Genomic DNA, 17,564 nt, shown 5'->3' with positions numbered 1-17,564 from the left:
CTTCACCCCCATCACTCACTATCTTTGTATTTCCTCCCATCCTCCTTGTTCCACACACCATCTTTGCAACTTCCTCCTTGAACCATCCCCATTCCTCCTCCACTCCTAGTTCTACTCCATCATTCACTCCCTCCCACTCTTCTCTCAGCTTCTTATACCCATTCTCCTTTTCCTTCTCATTTAAGCAGTTTACTCTAAGCACCTCCCTACCTTCTGTCCTATCTTTCTTTCTTCATCTATCCTCCACTCAACTGAAGTTCAAAACTCTACTCTTCTCCTGGTAACCACTACTGTCCATTAAAGCCCTATCTACCACCCTTCCATCCACCCTCTCCCATGTGTACTTATGCATGACTTTCTTTTTAAACAATGTATTTAACTCTCTTTCTAGACACATCTATACCATCATCTCTCCACTACTATTTTTTCCTGGGACTCCACACTCTCCAATCAATGTCTATTGGTTCATGGCCTACCCTAGCATTGAGATCTCCCAATACCATGATATTGACATTTTTCCCAAAACTCTCTATGCACTCGTTAAATCTATCCAAAAACCCTCCCTTCCCTCTGGACTTTTCCTTTTTATTCTCATCTGTATCACAGCCATGCACATCAAAATACCCAAACCAGTTCTGGTTGGAAAACTCACAGACCCTCTTATGTCTATGGATTTTTTAGCAATGTCACCAGAGAGTAAGATGCCTAGTCCTTTCCCCGTCCGTTTTTTGTCTATGACTCAAGTGGGAACACTCAGTGGCAGTATTCTTTCTCCCCCACCACAGGAAAAGAATATTCAGAAAAGTGGTACAGGGCAGTATCAACCTCTTCCATACAAGTTAAATATCCGCACACACATTAGCTGCCTGATGTATGATGATGCATCACAATACATGCATTATAAAACAAAGTTACAGCCGTTATACTTGTTCTTTTTCACCCAGAATGTTTGCAACCACAGAAAAAGTGATCAAGCCTGTTCACAGAATAAGAGGGTCACTAAATAAATATAATCAGAAGACTGATGCTGGCATCCTCATATACTCACTCGCACCTTGTAGGAGTCATTGTATTCAATGGGTTACATGTGAGGAACAGCATAACGGAGGGACAGTTGCAGTATAATAAAGTAACATTATTTTTCTATGAACAGAGATTTCCTCTATCACAAAATGTGTAGCTCTGGTCCATAGGGGTGCCCCATATATATATATATTGTCTATGCCCACCCTCCAAATGGCAGAGTATTGGTTAGAAAGCTGGAGAATACCCATAAGAAGATTAACAACCTCCTTAATGCTGTTGATTTTAATAATGCATGCATACAAGAGAATCTGCTCCCCAGATATTCAAATATATATATATACATACACACCCTGGAGTATCAGCTGCATGCTACTGAGCAGCTTTTAACCCCACAATAACATGCAGCCAATACCCCTTACAACAATACAATATCTCTTCTCTACAAGACTTATTGTCCCATCTGGAGGTTGTGGGTATTCTGTAAGTGAGACCAGGGGCAACTGATTGACTGATTGATACCTTCCATTATGTCATTTTATTATAAAAAGTAACTTTTAACACTCCTTCCTATATACCATTTTTTTCACATAAAGAGGTCAGCACACTGGTGCCTGATCTCCCATTTCTCCAATTAGTCGGTCACATAACCAACCCAGGCCTATACATATGCCCCATCTTCACTAAACACATTAACAATGCACATACATCCATATGTAATACATACAAATGGTTCCATTTGGAATGTAATCCACTTAAAAACACAAATACACAAATAACTGGAGCTGTAACCAACCTAAGACAACACTCAAACCCACATCAAAACATAAATTCACCTTAAACACACTAGGGAGGTAGCCAAAGTCAAAGGCATAAATCCACTCCCACCCATTTCATCCCCAAATACTCCACTCCTATTAACCACCTCTCCTTCCTTCTTTTCCTGGCTCCCCAATGATGACAGGTCAGCCCTGCATCTTGCCCACTGCCCTGGGTCAGAAGCAATGCAGCAAGACAGTGCATCCACAGCAAGAGTGCTTCATTTAACTGGCAACTCCCCCCCTTTTTGTTCCCTCATGCAGAAAAAGAGAAGACAGGAAGAAATCCCTTTAGGCTGTGTCAAAATATCACACACATACTCCCTAATCCCCCACCCACTCCCTTCCATGCATCACAGCATCATCCATACACAACCATTCTCCATTCACTCCTATCTTATCTTCTTCCTTCCTTCCTCAACACACACACCCCTCTTTCCCAACGCCCCTTGTACCCCATCCATTCATCTCATCCTTGGCCCCTTCATGTTCACTCGGTCCACCTCTGCCTTCCACACTTCTTTTACTAACCTTTCTTCACTCATTCTTTCCATGTGTCCAAACCATCCCAATACCCTTTCATCAACCCTATCTCCCGACTCCTTTTCCAGCCCCACTTTAATCTTTACCTCTTCGTTTCTCAGTCTATCCAGCCTAGTAACTCCTACCATACTTCTCAGACATTTAATCTCAAACACATTTAAATTCTTTAATTTTCTGTACATGAATTAGTGGCTAGTAATGGTAAAAATTTAGAGAATGGGAGACAGGACCCAATCAGCATTGCACCTTTCCTGTATACTACAAACATAAATATATACAATCACAAACATACATGTTACTTATAAAATACATATTTTTTATATATCTATCTGAACACTTAAACATTTGTAATTCCTCTAGGTAATTACAAGAACACAAAATGTGCAACCATATCTACTACACATGTATACAAATACACCAGAAAAATACATTTTATTGTACTGTGCTTTTAATATACCCATACAATCATGATGTTCAATCCACTGATTGTTTACTTGTTTTTGTTTCTTTGTTTTGTCTGTTTCTGTGTGTAGGTGTGTTTCACATGTTTCATATGTGCAAGTGTTTCACGTGTGCATGTTTCACATGTGTACATTTCATGTGTGTGCATTTTCTGTAAAATGTGTGCAAAACCTGACATCTCTCCTCCAAATACGGCTTTGTGCAAACAAGTGCCTCATGCACAATGAAGGTCAACTCACCCAAATCACCCAACCCACCACCTGCTTCACTTTTTGCTACAAGACATAAGCAAAATTATGATGAAAATAAAGCAACTCACAGGACAACAAAATTCAAAAGTAACCTCTAAGCTGCACACAGTGGTACAATATGTTCTGATCTAAACATGTTAACTAATCACTTCAGAAGAAATGATCAAAATATTTTTACAAGGTTTCTAGAATTCCTGTATATGGGGGCTGGCAGGTCTTTAGAATGCATACCTTGAAAAACTGAGAAACAACGGACATTTGAAGAGACGCTGGTGACTTCCATGACGGGACTTCCTCTACCTTCTCCCACTTTTTCTCCTCAATGAAACTCAGAAATTCTTCCCTTTCACGAGATCCACGATACTGTCGGAATACGCCATCCTTTACACTGAAATATTATAGGAATATGAAATTACAAATGGCTAATTCATTTCTATCTTTGGTACACAGATAGAAATTAAAGATAAAGAATAATTTTTTTTTCATTTAACATTGTAGCCAGTATCTGTAAAGGCGGACAGGCATGAGAGATCATCATCTACCCTTTCACACACTCTTTTACATGTCTGATAATATTCTGATCCATATAAAGACATTATACTAACCACAACTAACACCACAGTCAGACAAAAGAGTTGAGTAAGTGAAACTATATATTTCGATTGCTAACTGCAATCCTCTTCAGTAGTACAAAGTGGAAGGAGGATGCTATCTTAAATAGCAACCTCTTACAAAAGAAAGGGAACTTGGAAAAGAATAATTATCACTTCCCCAACCCTATGTGACCTGAGGATGACATGAGGTCAAGTCAGGGGGAGTGGAAAGAAACTTGTTGACAACTTGTTTGGTGATGAATAATCCTGATGTTATATCTGGAGTCCAATGACCCTTGGAAATATTCATTGTGGACCAAATTCAATTAATGTGGATTCCACCATTTTCCTTATGAACCCACAGCCTGATAAGGTTGGGGTAGTGATATTTATCCTTTTCCAAGTTACCTTTCTTTTGTAAGAGGTTGCTATTTAAGATAGCATCCTCCTTCCACTTTGTACTACTGAAGAGGATTGCAGTTAGCAATCAAAATGCATAGTTTCGCTTACTCAACTTTCTTTCGTCCGACTGTGGTGTTAGTTGTGATTTACAAATGTGTTACTACATTTCTCACCAGTGACATTATATTAAAACTGCCATTAGTACTGCTGTCATGAGTACAACAGCACCTTCTGAATTATTATCAATATATCAATCTACACACCTAAAAGCTTCTACATGTTTCCCTTTAAAAGCCTCTTAGCTCCTTATGGATGAAGGGCCATCCCTGTCCCTCAATTTGGTCAGAAACAACATAGAAAGACACATGCTAAGCTACCTGGTTGATTGTGCCCATAGTCATATGCTTATCTCAAAGATTAAACTGAGCATGTCACAGCAGGGCTCGACAGCTGAATCTCCATTTCATTGCATTATTATCAATACCCAATAAAACATAAATGTGATTGTGTTGAGCAAAACTGGATCATGCATGTGTATTTGAACCTCCATTTCATTGCATCATTATCAATACCCAATAAAACATAAATGTGATTGTGTTGAGCAAAACTGGATCATGCACCTATTATTAAGAGAGTGGGAAAGAGGTATGGATTGCTGAAGAGCATAAAGGTGGCTCTTAAGATGGGGATTAAGACTATAATATGCATCAGAGGTATGGTACCTACAGAGTGAAAGATACAAGCAAGATCAACAGGATACAAAGGGCTGGAACCAGCCTGACAGACAAGTTATACAAAGTGAAGTAAAATGTATTTGAGCTACCAACATTGAAATATTGCAGTGTTCAGGTCACTAATGGGGGTAGATCAATCAATAAATCATTCCCAGATATGGCTGCCAGGTGGGCCCATAGATCCTCCAAGTAAGAAATATTTAGTATAAGGACTGGTGCTAAGATAAGAGGGAAGGTGGAGGGGAGTGGAGTGTATTTAGGGATGGAATGGGTGGGAATGATTTTATGCCTTTTTCTTTTTGGCTACCTCCCTTGAAAGGGGGAAAAGGCCTTGGTATATGTATGTATAAGGACTGTAAGTGTGGGCCACTGTTGGATGTGTTCAGGGTGTTCTGTGTGGTGGATGTATCTAGTGCTGTGATTTTTTTAGCAAAGTCTATTCTGAGTTGGTATTGTCATAGGGCTGGATGGTGTCCTGAATGGGTGCCAGTATAGTTCTTACTTCTTTTGAGAGATTTTTCTGTGGGGCTGATGTCTAGAGGATTTTGGCAAAGTATTTAATTTGGTAGTCTATCTTGCAGAGCTTATTAATATATTACAGTGGCTATATTGTGTGATACATGCGATACGTTGTAAGTTAAGGCGCTAGCACAGAAATGTGTACCTATCATTTGCATGGAGTGAACTTAAGGGAACAACTGAGGATGAGATGGATGGATGGGATAAGCGGGGCTTTGAGCAAGAGGAGAAGGGCTCTTCAGCAAGGAAGGGAAAAGGCAGGCGATTGGGGTGAGTAGAGAATGGCTATGTATAGGTGATACAGTGATGCAAGGAAGGGTGAGTTAAGGGGAAGGGGAGTGGTTACGTGTGAATGGTATTTTGATGCAACCCAAAGGGATTTCTCCCAGTCTTTTCTATTTTTTCCCCACGAGGGGACAGGGTTACTGATTAAATGAAGCGGCCTTGCTGTGGGTGTACAGTGTCTTACTGCATTGCTTCTGACCCAGGGCAGTTGGTGGGAGACAGGCATGACCCTTCATCCATGAGGAGCTAAGGCAAGAGGGAGGAAAGGGTGGTGAATGGGAATGAAATGGGTAGGAGTAAATACATGCCTTTTGAGTTGGCCCTCGGTATGTACATACATACATACATACATATACCAAGGCTTTTTCCCCCTTCCAAGGGAGGTAGCCAAAAAGGGAAAGGCATAAAAACACTCCCACCCATTTCATCCCTAAATACACTCCACACCCCTCCCACCCTTCCTCTCATCTGAGCACCTCCTGGATGACGGGTCATCCCTGCACCCTGCCCACCGCCCTGGGTCAGAAGCAGTGTCGCAAGACACAGTACATCCACAGCAAGGCCGCTTCATTTAATCGGCGACCCCCCCTCTCCGTCCCCCTTTGCATATAAGGAGAGGACGGGGAGAAATCCCTTCGGGCTGCGTCAAAAATTACTCACACATACTACCCCACCCCCCACCCCCGCCCATTCCTCCTCATGCAGTCACAACATCATCCATATACAACCATTCTCCACTCACCTCTGTCTTCCATCCTCTCCCTTCCTTCCTCAACAGACATTCCCCTCTTCCCCAAAGCCCCCTTCACCCCATCCATCCACCTCATCCTAGGACGTCCCCTCATGTTCACTCCCTCCACATCTGCCTTCCATACCTCTTTTACTAGTCTTTCTTCACTCATTCTTTCCATGTGTCCAAACCATCCTAATATTCTTTCATCAACCCTCTCTCCCAAATCCTTTTTCACCCCTGTTCTCCTCCTCACCTCCTCATTTCTCACTCTATCTAGCCTAGTAACCCCCACCATACTTCTCAGACACCTCATCTCAAACACATCTCTACACGGTATGTAGATATGATATTCATTGGGGGGAGGATTTTGGTTTGTGTGTGAAGTGTCTTATCTTGATTAGGGATGGGAGGACTTCACAAGATCATGAGAATAAGCTGAAGAGAATGTCTAACGGATGTGAAGAAACGTTTTCATACAGATGCATAAATAATTGGAACTGCCTAAAGGTCAAATAACCCAAGCTGGAACCATACATGAACCTGAACCGAAGCATGATAACTGAAGAGTAAAAGGCAGGACCCAAGAAACACTACTTTTTTCCTGTAAACTACACTTTGGTAAATACATACATACTGTACATACATATACACCGTAAAGATTGAACATTGGTATAAATCCATCATCTCCCTCTACACCAGTAAATCATCATCATCCTAACCCAATAAAACACAAATTAAAACTCACTGGTAAATTGTAGGCAGTGCAGTGACCATGAAACGGCCTGACAGTCCTGGGGTGTTTGTGACATCCACTTGTCCAACAGAAATGCTCAAGTCATCACCCCACTCTGCAAAATCCTCCCAGATAGGCTGCAAGGCTTTGCAAGCTGGACACCAAGGTGCATAGCTGCAATGTGGAGAGAAATATGTAAATAAATAAACATACATGTATTCAAAAATGCATTTATTGTTTCAACTAGTTCTACTAATTACTTCATAATGGAATTCTAATCAACCTAGAAAAAAAAATAGAAGAAAAGCAAGATTAAGAGAATTTCAGTGCTTTTATCTTTGGGAGCAATACTGCACCAAACAGCTGTAAAGATTTAAAGTGTTAAGGTTTCTGCATGTGATGTGGGGTGCTGGAGTCATATCTCTTAAATTTGAAAGGAAAAGTAGCAATGGCGATAATCAAGGTGCTAAGATCAATCAATCAATCAATCCATTGCCCCTGGTCTCTCTTGCCGAAGACCTGCAGCATCCAGGAAAACAGCAACAGCCCCTAGACAGGACTTTCAATTACTTAGAGAAGAGAGACTGTGTTGTTGTCTTGGGAATGTTACTGTGGAGCATTGTAGTACGAGGTTTTGCATGTTTCACATGTGGTGGTTGCATCTGGGGCAGGTTCAATCTGTGGCCAAGCCTATTATATTTTGGTACTGTCTAATGCCAGATGGTGTTCTAAGCAGTGGGCAGTGTGTGTGTCTTGTCAGGTGTGGGGTTTCTTGGTTATATCTTGGGTCATTGTTGGAGTACAGTATTCAAATTGGCAGTCTTTCTTATAGGGCATTTAGTTATCTCGGTGTGAATGTGTTTGTGTGAGGATGTTTTGTGTGGTCCAGGTGGTAGGTTGCTATACATGTTTGAGTAGTATGATGTTGGTGTAGTTTTTTGTCATGTTCTGTTGGTGGAGTCTGAAGGGTGTATATTCTTAAGGGTTCTGGAGTAGAATTATGTTTGTTATTTTTTAGTGATATTCTATTGGAAGGATTTTGGATATCATATATATATGAGATTTTACATACATACCCAAGGCTTTTTCCCCTTACATGGGAGGTAGCCAAAAAACAAAGGCTTTTGTAAATGGTTATTACAGTTGTTTCGGTGCAACCTCTTATCGTTTTCAAGGTTTTGTTTTGTACTTCCCCTGGGTTTTCTCTGACTCCTTACTGTGAAGAACCATACTATGAAAGCAAAGTTTTGTGTGAACCCTATGAATCGTGTGTACAAGTTCTTTCTGTTGTGCAAATTCTAAGCTTGCTATTATTCTTGTTTTTTTAATTGCTTTCTCCGAGACGTATCAGATATGGAACTCACTATGGTGGGGTTTTTCTTCTGTGGCAGACTCTAACCACTCGGCAAGTGGTTGAATATATTTTGAACACATAGTTGTTTGGAACGAGTTAAGCTAATGAAGAATAAAAGAACCCAAACATCTTGTTCTGAGTAAGTTATCCAGCACTTGATTTAAGTTTGTGTTCTTCACAGCAATATTCGGCTGTGGTACTGGCTACCAGGGAACAAATATACAGCCTTTACTATGACACAGTAATCCGAGAACCAATTTCAACACACATCATGAGTATCCAACTTTTTTTCAATCTATAAATTAATTAATTGCCCTGGGCAGATCTGTCTTCAACAAGACCCATGGCCCTCAGGTAATTTGCCATAGACATCAGTTTGGACCATAATTCACCCAATGAAGACATTGTGTGTGGATGGCAGGATAATATGAAAGTATGGCAATGTTGAAGGAAGTGCTTTGTTTTTTCTAAGTGGTGATTGTATCTGAAGTAGTTGGATTCTGCTGCCAGGCCAATTTTCCACTTTAATGCAGGGCAGTGGCCTGAATCCTATTATACATAAACAAGTTAGTTCAACGTGCTGTTTTCTCATTACTAGCTCTTTGTCCTTAATAAAGCACATAATGGGTGATTCATCACTGACCTCATTATAAAATTGCTTTCTCATCATCTCTGAAATACAAATACCTACAATGCTTACATGATACTAGTTCAAGGAAATCCATTTGTTGGGATGGCAAGCATACATGCCAAGCTATCCAGCAAACTTTGCTCATCACAATGAGGTTCCAATTAAATTACAGGTAAAATTCATCATATGTAACTATGTATTTAATTCCACTACACTACACCCATGATAACAACTCCGCAAGACAACCCCACCAACATAACACAAGCAACTTCTAACATTTCAATATGTTCATCCTAATTCGATCCACAAAAATAATAACCAGAAATATTTCAGAAAAACAAAACCCAACCACAAAATATATGCAAATTACAATGAATCAAGTGGGATCCATGTTGAACACAGATTGACTTCATTGACTCCATTCAAGTTCAGCATAGAATATCTGTTCAAGTTCATATTCTTTAGTAGGTTTACTGCAATAAGAAAAACTAAATCCAAGGTGTGCTTCTACCTCTTTCTACATGAGAGCTGTGTCAATATATTGAATTTTGCAACCACATTCAACATCCCAACGTCAACTCTATGTACAATTCTGAAACTAAAAGAAGCAATAAAACCTTCAATATGCCAAAAGGTGTAACAACTTTAAACTCTTCAAGATCACATGGGAAAATTGCTCTCAGTGTGGATAAATGAAAGCAATTTGTGAGAATGCAAATCAGCTGTATGGTGATTTCAAACATTCCCGAAAGCAGTTTAAGATAGGGGTTGGTTCAATAATTTTATAAATCCAGTGTTGCAAACACATGACGGCTGCTAGTGCAAATGTGGAAGCAACAAAAGATTTTGTGAAAAAGATGTAGACATTGAGGAATTTGCACCACAGTATGTATTTAACAATGACCTACAATACTAGGAAAGAGACCTTAACAGGACATAAGCCCATGAAAGATAAACTTGCTCTGCTATTGTGTAGCAATGCTAGTGGCAACTGCAAGGTATACCACTAACAACCATCATGTCTTCAAAAAGAAAAATGTGTTCAAGAGCAAACTCAGTGTTAGGTGGAGGAACGGCAAACAAAAAAGTATGGGTTACCATTTCTTCACAGGGTGGATTCATAAGAAGCTTGCTCCCTGTGTGGAGGGCTACTTAGAAGAAAAGAACTTGACCCCTTCAGGCTCTTCTAGTGATGGACAATGCCCTTGCTTATCCTCCTTCCTTGGATGAAGAACTGGTGAGTGAATATAGCTTCATTAATATGATTACTGTCCACCCAATATCACTCCTCTTATCCAGCCCAGGGACCAACAAGTGATCTCCAAGGCTATGTTCCAGAGCTGCTTTGAGGTGACCATTGGAGAGTAGTGACCCTCCGAGACTTTGGAAAGGATCATTACAACATCTTTCATTGTTTAAGGACTATTAAGGCCTGGAGGTAAGTATCTGAAAGGACAATGAACCCTGCATGGAAGAAACTGTGGCCAGTACATGTTACATAGAGACTTTGAAGACTTTGAACTGTGGCCTCTGGTGAGAGAGATTGTCTCTCTGGGCAAGTTCAGGGGCTTGGAAGTGAGTGATGATGGTGACGAGTTAATGGAGGATCACTGGATAGAACTCATCACTGATGAACTTGAACACCTTCAAAGACAGGGTAAAAGGAATTTCTTGTGAGGAGAGAACTAAGGAGACCATTTCCATTGCTGAAATCAAGGAATTCTATTTTTATTGGTTTAAAATACAGCCCTTGTTGAAAAATAGCACCCTGACTGAGCATTAATTTGCTCAATGACGATGTGGTGGACTATCTTAATAAGATTCAGAAAAGTCGCAAACACCAGACAACATTGGACAGGTTCTTCGGTGAAAAGTCTCAAGAGCCCTAGCCTTCTACGGCACTAGTGTTGCCAGTGAATGAAACAAGAAAGAAAGAACACCAGAAGGTCACCTACATGCAGTCTTTCTGGAAAGTGACTCGCCTTCCTGGTACAGTGAGTCCTCCTTATGCGGTAATTCTTTATCCGGTAAATTCACAGTTCTGGTATTTGGTAATTACTACCATCGACACTGCTTCTGACCCAGGGCGGTGGGCAGGGTGCAGGGATGACCCGTCATCCAGGAGGTGCTCAGATGAGAGGGAGGGTGGGAGGGGTGTGGAGTGTATTTAGGGATGAAATGGGTGGGAGTGTTTTTATGCCTTTCCCTTTTTGGCTACCTCCCTTGGACGGGGGAAAAAAGCCTTGGTATATGTATGTACTACCATCGATTCTATTTACGGTAAGAAAAATTCAGATACCATATCCACGTGTTTTGGAGGTAAAATTAGATATTTTGAAGAGGAAAGAGCAGGGAAAAGGTACATCTGCCATAAGTCGAAACTTGGGTTTGGTATACGGTAATTTGAATTTGCGGTAAGCTTTTCAGGAATGCATATGTACCATATAATGAGGACTCACTGTAATAACTACTTTCCACTTAGACCAACAGCATTCCCCACTTAGGGGAGTGCTGCAGCTAAAGAAAGATGGAAAATACAACGGGTGATAACCAAGACAAACCAAGTCTAAATGACATATGGAGGAGAAAAAAAAAAAAAAAAAAAAAAAAAATTGCACTGAAAGAGCACAGAGACCATGATAATGATATTTAGATATTAAAAAGGTAAAGAAAAAAATTACAGGATTTGCTAGTACAAGATGATAGATCAACAAGAGATAAAAAAAAAATAATAATAATAATAATAAATAAAAATAAAAAATGAAAGCCCATGGAACAAGTTGCATACAAACATAAATTATGACAATATAAATGAATTCAAAATGGTGTCTGATGTGTAGAGACAGAACTCCTACCCTGTATATTACAAGTTAATACAACATGATAAATATGCAAACACAAACACACACATACTTCACTATATGGTTGAAGAGATGAAAAAACTCACAGAAACCCTAACCTGTCCAACGCTAGAATATGCACCAGTGGTATGATCCCCACACAGTGAAAGATATTACCAAGAAAATGAGGACAAAGAGTAACCAAACTGGTTCCAATTTGGCAGATGAGCCATACGAGAAGACCCCCATTGAACCCACCAACATTGACAGATCAACGAGAATGAGACCAAAGAACAAACTGAAATAGAATATCTATGGGATGTGAAGTAATATTTTTCTAAACAGATGTATAAATTATTGGAATATCTTAGAATACAATATAGTCCAAGCTTGAACAATACATGAATTTAATTTTAAGTATGATAATTGGAGAATAAGGAAATATAGCCGAAGCTGGAACCACAAGTGGACTTGTAGCCTGATATGATAACTGGAGATTAAGAGACGGGACCCTATGAATGTTGTGCCTGTTCTGTATATTACAATTAGGTAATTACACACACTTACACACCACAAAAACACCAGTATAAAAACATAATTAAAAAAATAAATCCTCCACCCATTTCTAACAAGTTGACACAATCCTCAACAAAACATTACCAAAACATCATTGTATTATCATTGACAAGCATTTATCCTAAATTATTTTCAATCCAATGACACCAGAAAATAGAAAAATAACAGTAAAATTGTGCAAGATAGGGCTCAATGCAGAAGGGCTAGACAAGATACCAAACTACTGCCTGAAACATCTGGACCCAGCAGAATTGAGCCTTGACAGGCATTTTCAAACATTCTCAGTCACACAATGGCATTCCAATAATTTAAAAGAACACCCAATGTCCACCCTGAAGCCAAATAAACCACCAGAGAATCTAATATCCTCTCTCTCCTCTCTATCTAAAAGGTGGGAGAAATGTCTGATGTTCTGTAGGTTTCTAGCATGCCCTTGAAATATTTGGTGAAATAATTAAGGTGTATTTATTTTGACAACAACCCCTCTTGGGACATGGCCAAGTCATGTACGCACCCACACCAAAAAAGAAAAAAACCATTGCACCACCTTTCCCATCTCAGGCAGAGATTTTCTGCAGGGCCGGACATCCAAAACAGGTTTACTCCCTTCCACATCCATTAATCTAAGACCCATGTGGGAAACATCTCTTTAGGTTACATCATCCATTTGGAGATCAATGAAGGGTACCTGCAAGTGGTAGTAATTTGTCAACACCTTCACTTCCATCCACAGGTACAGCCTTGAAGGATTGACATTCAGTCTACAGACGAATCCCAAAATCCTCATCATTTTCAACTGCACTTCTTTCACTTTTTCACATTCAGGATAGCTAACAACTAGCAATTACTCCCTCTCTCATACTCCTTACACCAGTGACAGATAAACTGTCCCACACTCATACAAATACAACACTGACAAGAGTCTAAAGTATTTTTCCAGAGAAATATTTGGGAGGGCCTATGGGCTGTTTCCAGCCACTAAGGGGATGTGAAATTCCAAAGTGAAACATTTGTCAACAATTATTATTACATTCACCACTTACAATTTGACGGAGGAACACACTAATTGGTATATCATTCTATTTCCACCACAACAAACCTAGAAGACAATAGAAATAATCCCTACACTTAAGGGCACCATTAAAACGTAACTTAAGTAATAGCTACGGGACCATGTAATATATATTTGGTAAGGGAGAGCTCTGAGGAGGGAAGCAGAATGGAGAATATTAAAAAAAAAGTGACCACTGTTCTTTTTCTTTTTATGTGAAGTAGCCAATTATAAAAGAATGTTATGTGACTGGTCTGTAGGCATGTTAATAAATTCCTTAAATAATCACTGCGCAATACTTTATACAGTCAATATCGCTTCTGATGCAAGATCATTCAATTTGTTCAGAAATCAGTTATTGTATTTTAATTTGTTCATATACAACAGGCCATAAAGGGATATACATGACTACAAAGAAATTATATAAAACAAAAATTACTTATTACAATAATAATAATTGTTGCCTCCATTTTTTCTGACTAGAAACCTAAAACTACATGGCAGCAAACTTTACTTGTCTTTGACACATCAGTGTGGGGCCTTTCTAAATCACCAGCTTGTAGTTACACGAGAAAGGAAGCAGTCACCATTTATCAACTCTATGTAAAAAAAATGAAGGAAATACTGCTTTAAGTATACAAACAGATCTTGGGCTTTGGTCCAAAGACAGTGTCAGTTCTGACCTCCACAGGAAGGTGAGGACCTTGACAGGCTTTGAAAATGGGCAGCACGGACACAACTGTCACATCCATCTCACATGACCACTATTTGCAACTACCTATTATTAGTCCTTGCTTGTTGTAATACATGATTATTGACATACTCATCATAATTCATGAATGGCAAAATTCAGCCTAAGTTACTTGGCAAAGAGATCTTATGGAACTGCCTAGAATGTGCAGGGCAATATAGCATATTTGCTGTCTTCTATATGATAGTTGCACCTAGGATATTTAGTATCTGTTGCCACTCTAATTCTATGGAGTTGTGGTTCAATGTGGACTGGTGACCTGAATAAACTTATGCCTGCATTATTCTTGTCTGGATTTCTCCAAGTTGATTTCTGAAGGTGTTAAACAAGTTTTAATCATATATGAAAAAGATAAGTAACTTCACTGGGTCACCTCCCTCAAAAGGGGAAGAGGAGCTCTGATACAAACAATTACATAACTTTTCACTTTTACAATGACATGATTCCCAACCATAATCAACTAAGATGAAAGTCATTGGCAAGTGATTCTAGAACCTCTGTGATAAACCACATTACTCAAACATCTCAGACATGCTAATTCTCTAGACAAATCACAAAACAGACAAAGAACCAGTGTCCCTTTCAGTTTGATGATAGTCTTCACATTTTACTGCCCTGTCATAGTAATCAGTAACATTACTCCACTTCAATTATTAGTTTTATCTACGAAACCTTCAGATTCAAAATAACTTGCAATGTTCATGATGAAGTGGTTTACCACAGGATTAAATGACAGCTGCTTATGACATCAAACATGATTAACTCATGACTTTTGAGAGGTGGACTGTACTGGCCAATTTCCCATCATAACTGTTTAGACGAATCCAGGAATCCTGGCACTCCATGTACAAACATAATTTCTCCCCCCACTTCTGCAAGTGTAATAATTAATTAGCCAAGAAAACACAAGACATGACCCCCCCCCTCACTAATTGGTCCTAATATTTTCAGAAATACACAATTTAGAAAATTACCATGTCACCCTGAACATTCACCCTTCCCTTGAATATGAATGGACAAAACAGTTTAACACAAGAGAAATTTTGAACAAATACACTAAACATTAAGTTAAGGCCATTTGCATTGACAGACAGAATATATACCCAAATTGCAATTCCCATTTCTACTATATACAATGCGAATGAAATAAATTTGACAATAACACATAAAATACTCAGAGGAAATTCATATATAATATGGCATGACAATAGAGTGATTTGTCACCCTATTATAGATGCTCACGTCATTAAACCCTTAGACCAAAGTCAAACAGCTCCTTCGTCTCCATCGAAACCTCTGATAATTGTCCATAGTAATTGATAATTATAAAACCATCGACTATTGTGCACGACAACGATATCTACATACAGGTAAAAAGGTACACAATTCAATATGCATGCCATTCCTACTACAACTGCTATATGGTAAAAGTGAACAACTTTCGCCACTAAAATTCAGATACTTACAACTCTACCATCCATTCTCCTTCAAGCATTTGATGCCAGTTATCTTCATCTAGCACTACTAATTTAGATTTAGCTTCAGAAAAGCTAAATAACTGAATAATAAGCACTAAAAGCACTAGCACGGTCTTCATCCTGTCAGCCGCCATGATAGTGTGACGTCTCAGTCCAAACAGTACGTCGTGTTCTGTGATTGGTCGAGAGACTGTGCCGTTTGGCGCTATTTACAAATGTCATGTTATTCTACCCTAATACTCCAAAGAAATATTTTCCAAATCTAATCAATAACTTAACATAAACATATATTTATATAAATATATAAGATTTTGGGAAAAATAGTGCATATATTATGCGACAGTTGAGCTTATTATGAGTTTTCAAAGTCATCTGGCAAAATGAATCCAATGTGAAATTTTGTAATAGATCAATCTATATTTCATTAAACCATTGTTCATTTCATCCAATTGATTTAGGAGAATGCCCTGTCAAAATTATACGTAAGGTAATTATAATTCACTGTGATACAGTAATCTATTTATGGATGAAAAAACGTACAATATAATAAAATATTGATATGAGTCAGCTTCAGAAATGTGTACGTGCAGGAACCTGCGAACTCAAAAATTAAAAGTTTGCGTTTTGTTGTATCCTTTTATTATTCTTTATCAGATCTGGCCGTTATAAATTTACAAAATGATTGGAAACTGAATTTATTAGCTGTGCCAATAACAATTAATTTCCCAAAATGACAGTCAGAACAGTTGAAGAAATCTATTTGTCACATAATCTGCATTACACAAATAAGCAACTTATTACTTATTATCAGCACACCTCATTAGTGACATTGCCAATATGTTCCATTTCAACCCTTGAAATCATGAAAAATTTACTTACATAAATGGAAAAGATGGTGGCAGGGATGCCGTTTTGTGGGAATTTCCCAAAAATTTGTGGGAGAAATTTGCCCACATGGGATGTTTTGTGGGAGGACTTTAACACCTCAATATCTGTGGGATTTTTTTTTGTAGATATTTTGCTTTTTTGTTGGAGGTCTCATTGGAATTTTTATTTTTGTGGAATTTTTATGGGATATCAAATAATGTTAAAATAATAGTAATAATAATAGTGCAAAAGTACATACACAGCTAAATAAGGCAAGAACCGTCTTGAAACGGTTATAGCTGGCCCGGGCCTGACGGTGGGGGGGGGGGGGCATTGGTGTTCTCATAAATTCGTATTTCGTGTTGCCACTCCTTGTGTTTTCCTTCTAGATCTAGTATTTTTTGCTTTGATCTTGGAGTCTTGTAGTTTTTTTCTGAAAACACCACAAATCTTGTAGTGTTTCATTAACCAAGATAAAAATGTGACAAGTGCCCTAAATTTGTAGATAAATAGGCACTGGTAAAGAAATTAAGACTACCGAATACCGATTATATTAGCTAAGTCGACCCTAATACGGAAAACATCACATTTAATCTTTATTGCTTAATTAATGTCTAGTTATATGATGTAATATGTACAGAACCTATAGAGGTAAAGAAGGAGAACGTTTTGCACGTCTCACGGGACCGCAAGCGTGATTTCACATAGAGCGTGTAAGAGCGGACAGTGGAGAGTAGGACCAACGTACAGAACGAATTACGAAATTTGAATTGAGTGCGCGGTAAGACTCGTACGTACCAAACGTAGACCATAAGTGACGACATACAGTTTACATAAAGTAGGTGGACAGGAACAATCACTTTTTACCGTTTAGTACCTCTAAGGGATGCAAAAGCAGACACCATTTATATAACTGTCAA

At 38.8% G+C, this 17,564-nt stretch overlaps 1 protein-coding gene across 1 annotated transcript in view; it reads right to left on the bottom strand.

Moving 5' to 3' along the window:
• LOC143025631 (thioredoxin-related transmembrane protein 1) overlaps positions 1-15,967 on the bottom strand; it is a 30,194-nt gene extending 14,227 nt beyond the window's left edge. The window contains exons 1-3 of the mRNA XM_076185600.1: positions 15,766-15,967; positions 7,109-7,270; positions 3,329-3,485 (exon numbers count right to left, since the gene is read on the bottom strand). Coding sequence (XP_076041715.1) covers positions 3,329-3,485; positions 7,109-7,270; positions 15,766-15,911 — 465 coding nt within the window. The 5' untranslated portion in view covers positions 15,912-15,967. The remainder of the gene's footprint in view (positions 1-3,328; positions 3,486-7,108; positions 7,271-15,765) is intronic.
• Positions 15,968-17,564: the final 1,597 nt, after the last annotated feature.

Source organism: Oratosquilla oratoria, chromosome 5 (genome assembly GCF_046742065.1).
Source record: "Oratosquilla oratoria isolate Oo_2021 chromosome 5, ASM4674206v1, whole genome shotgun sequence".
In the NCBI taxonomy this organism is placed as follows: Eukaryota; Metazoa; Arthropoda; class Malacostraca; order Stomatopoda; family Squillidae; genus Oratosquilla; species Oratosquilla oratoria.
This window is presented reverse-complemented; position numbering and strand designations above follow the sequence as displayed.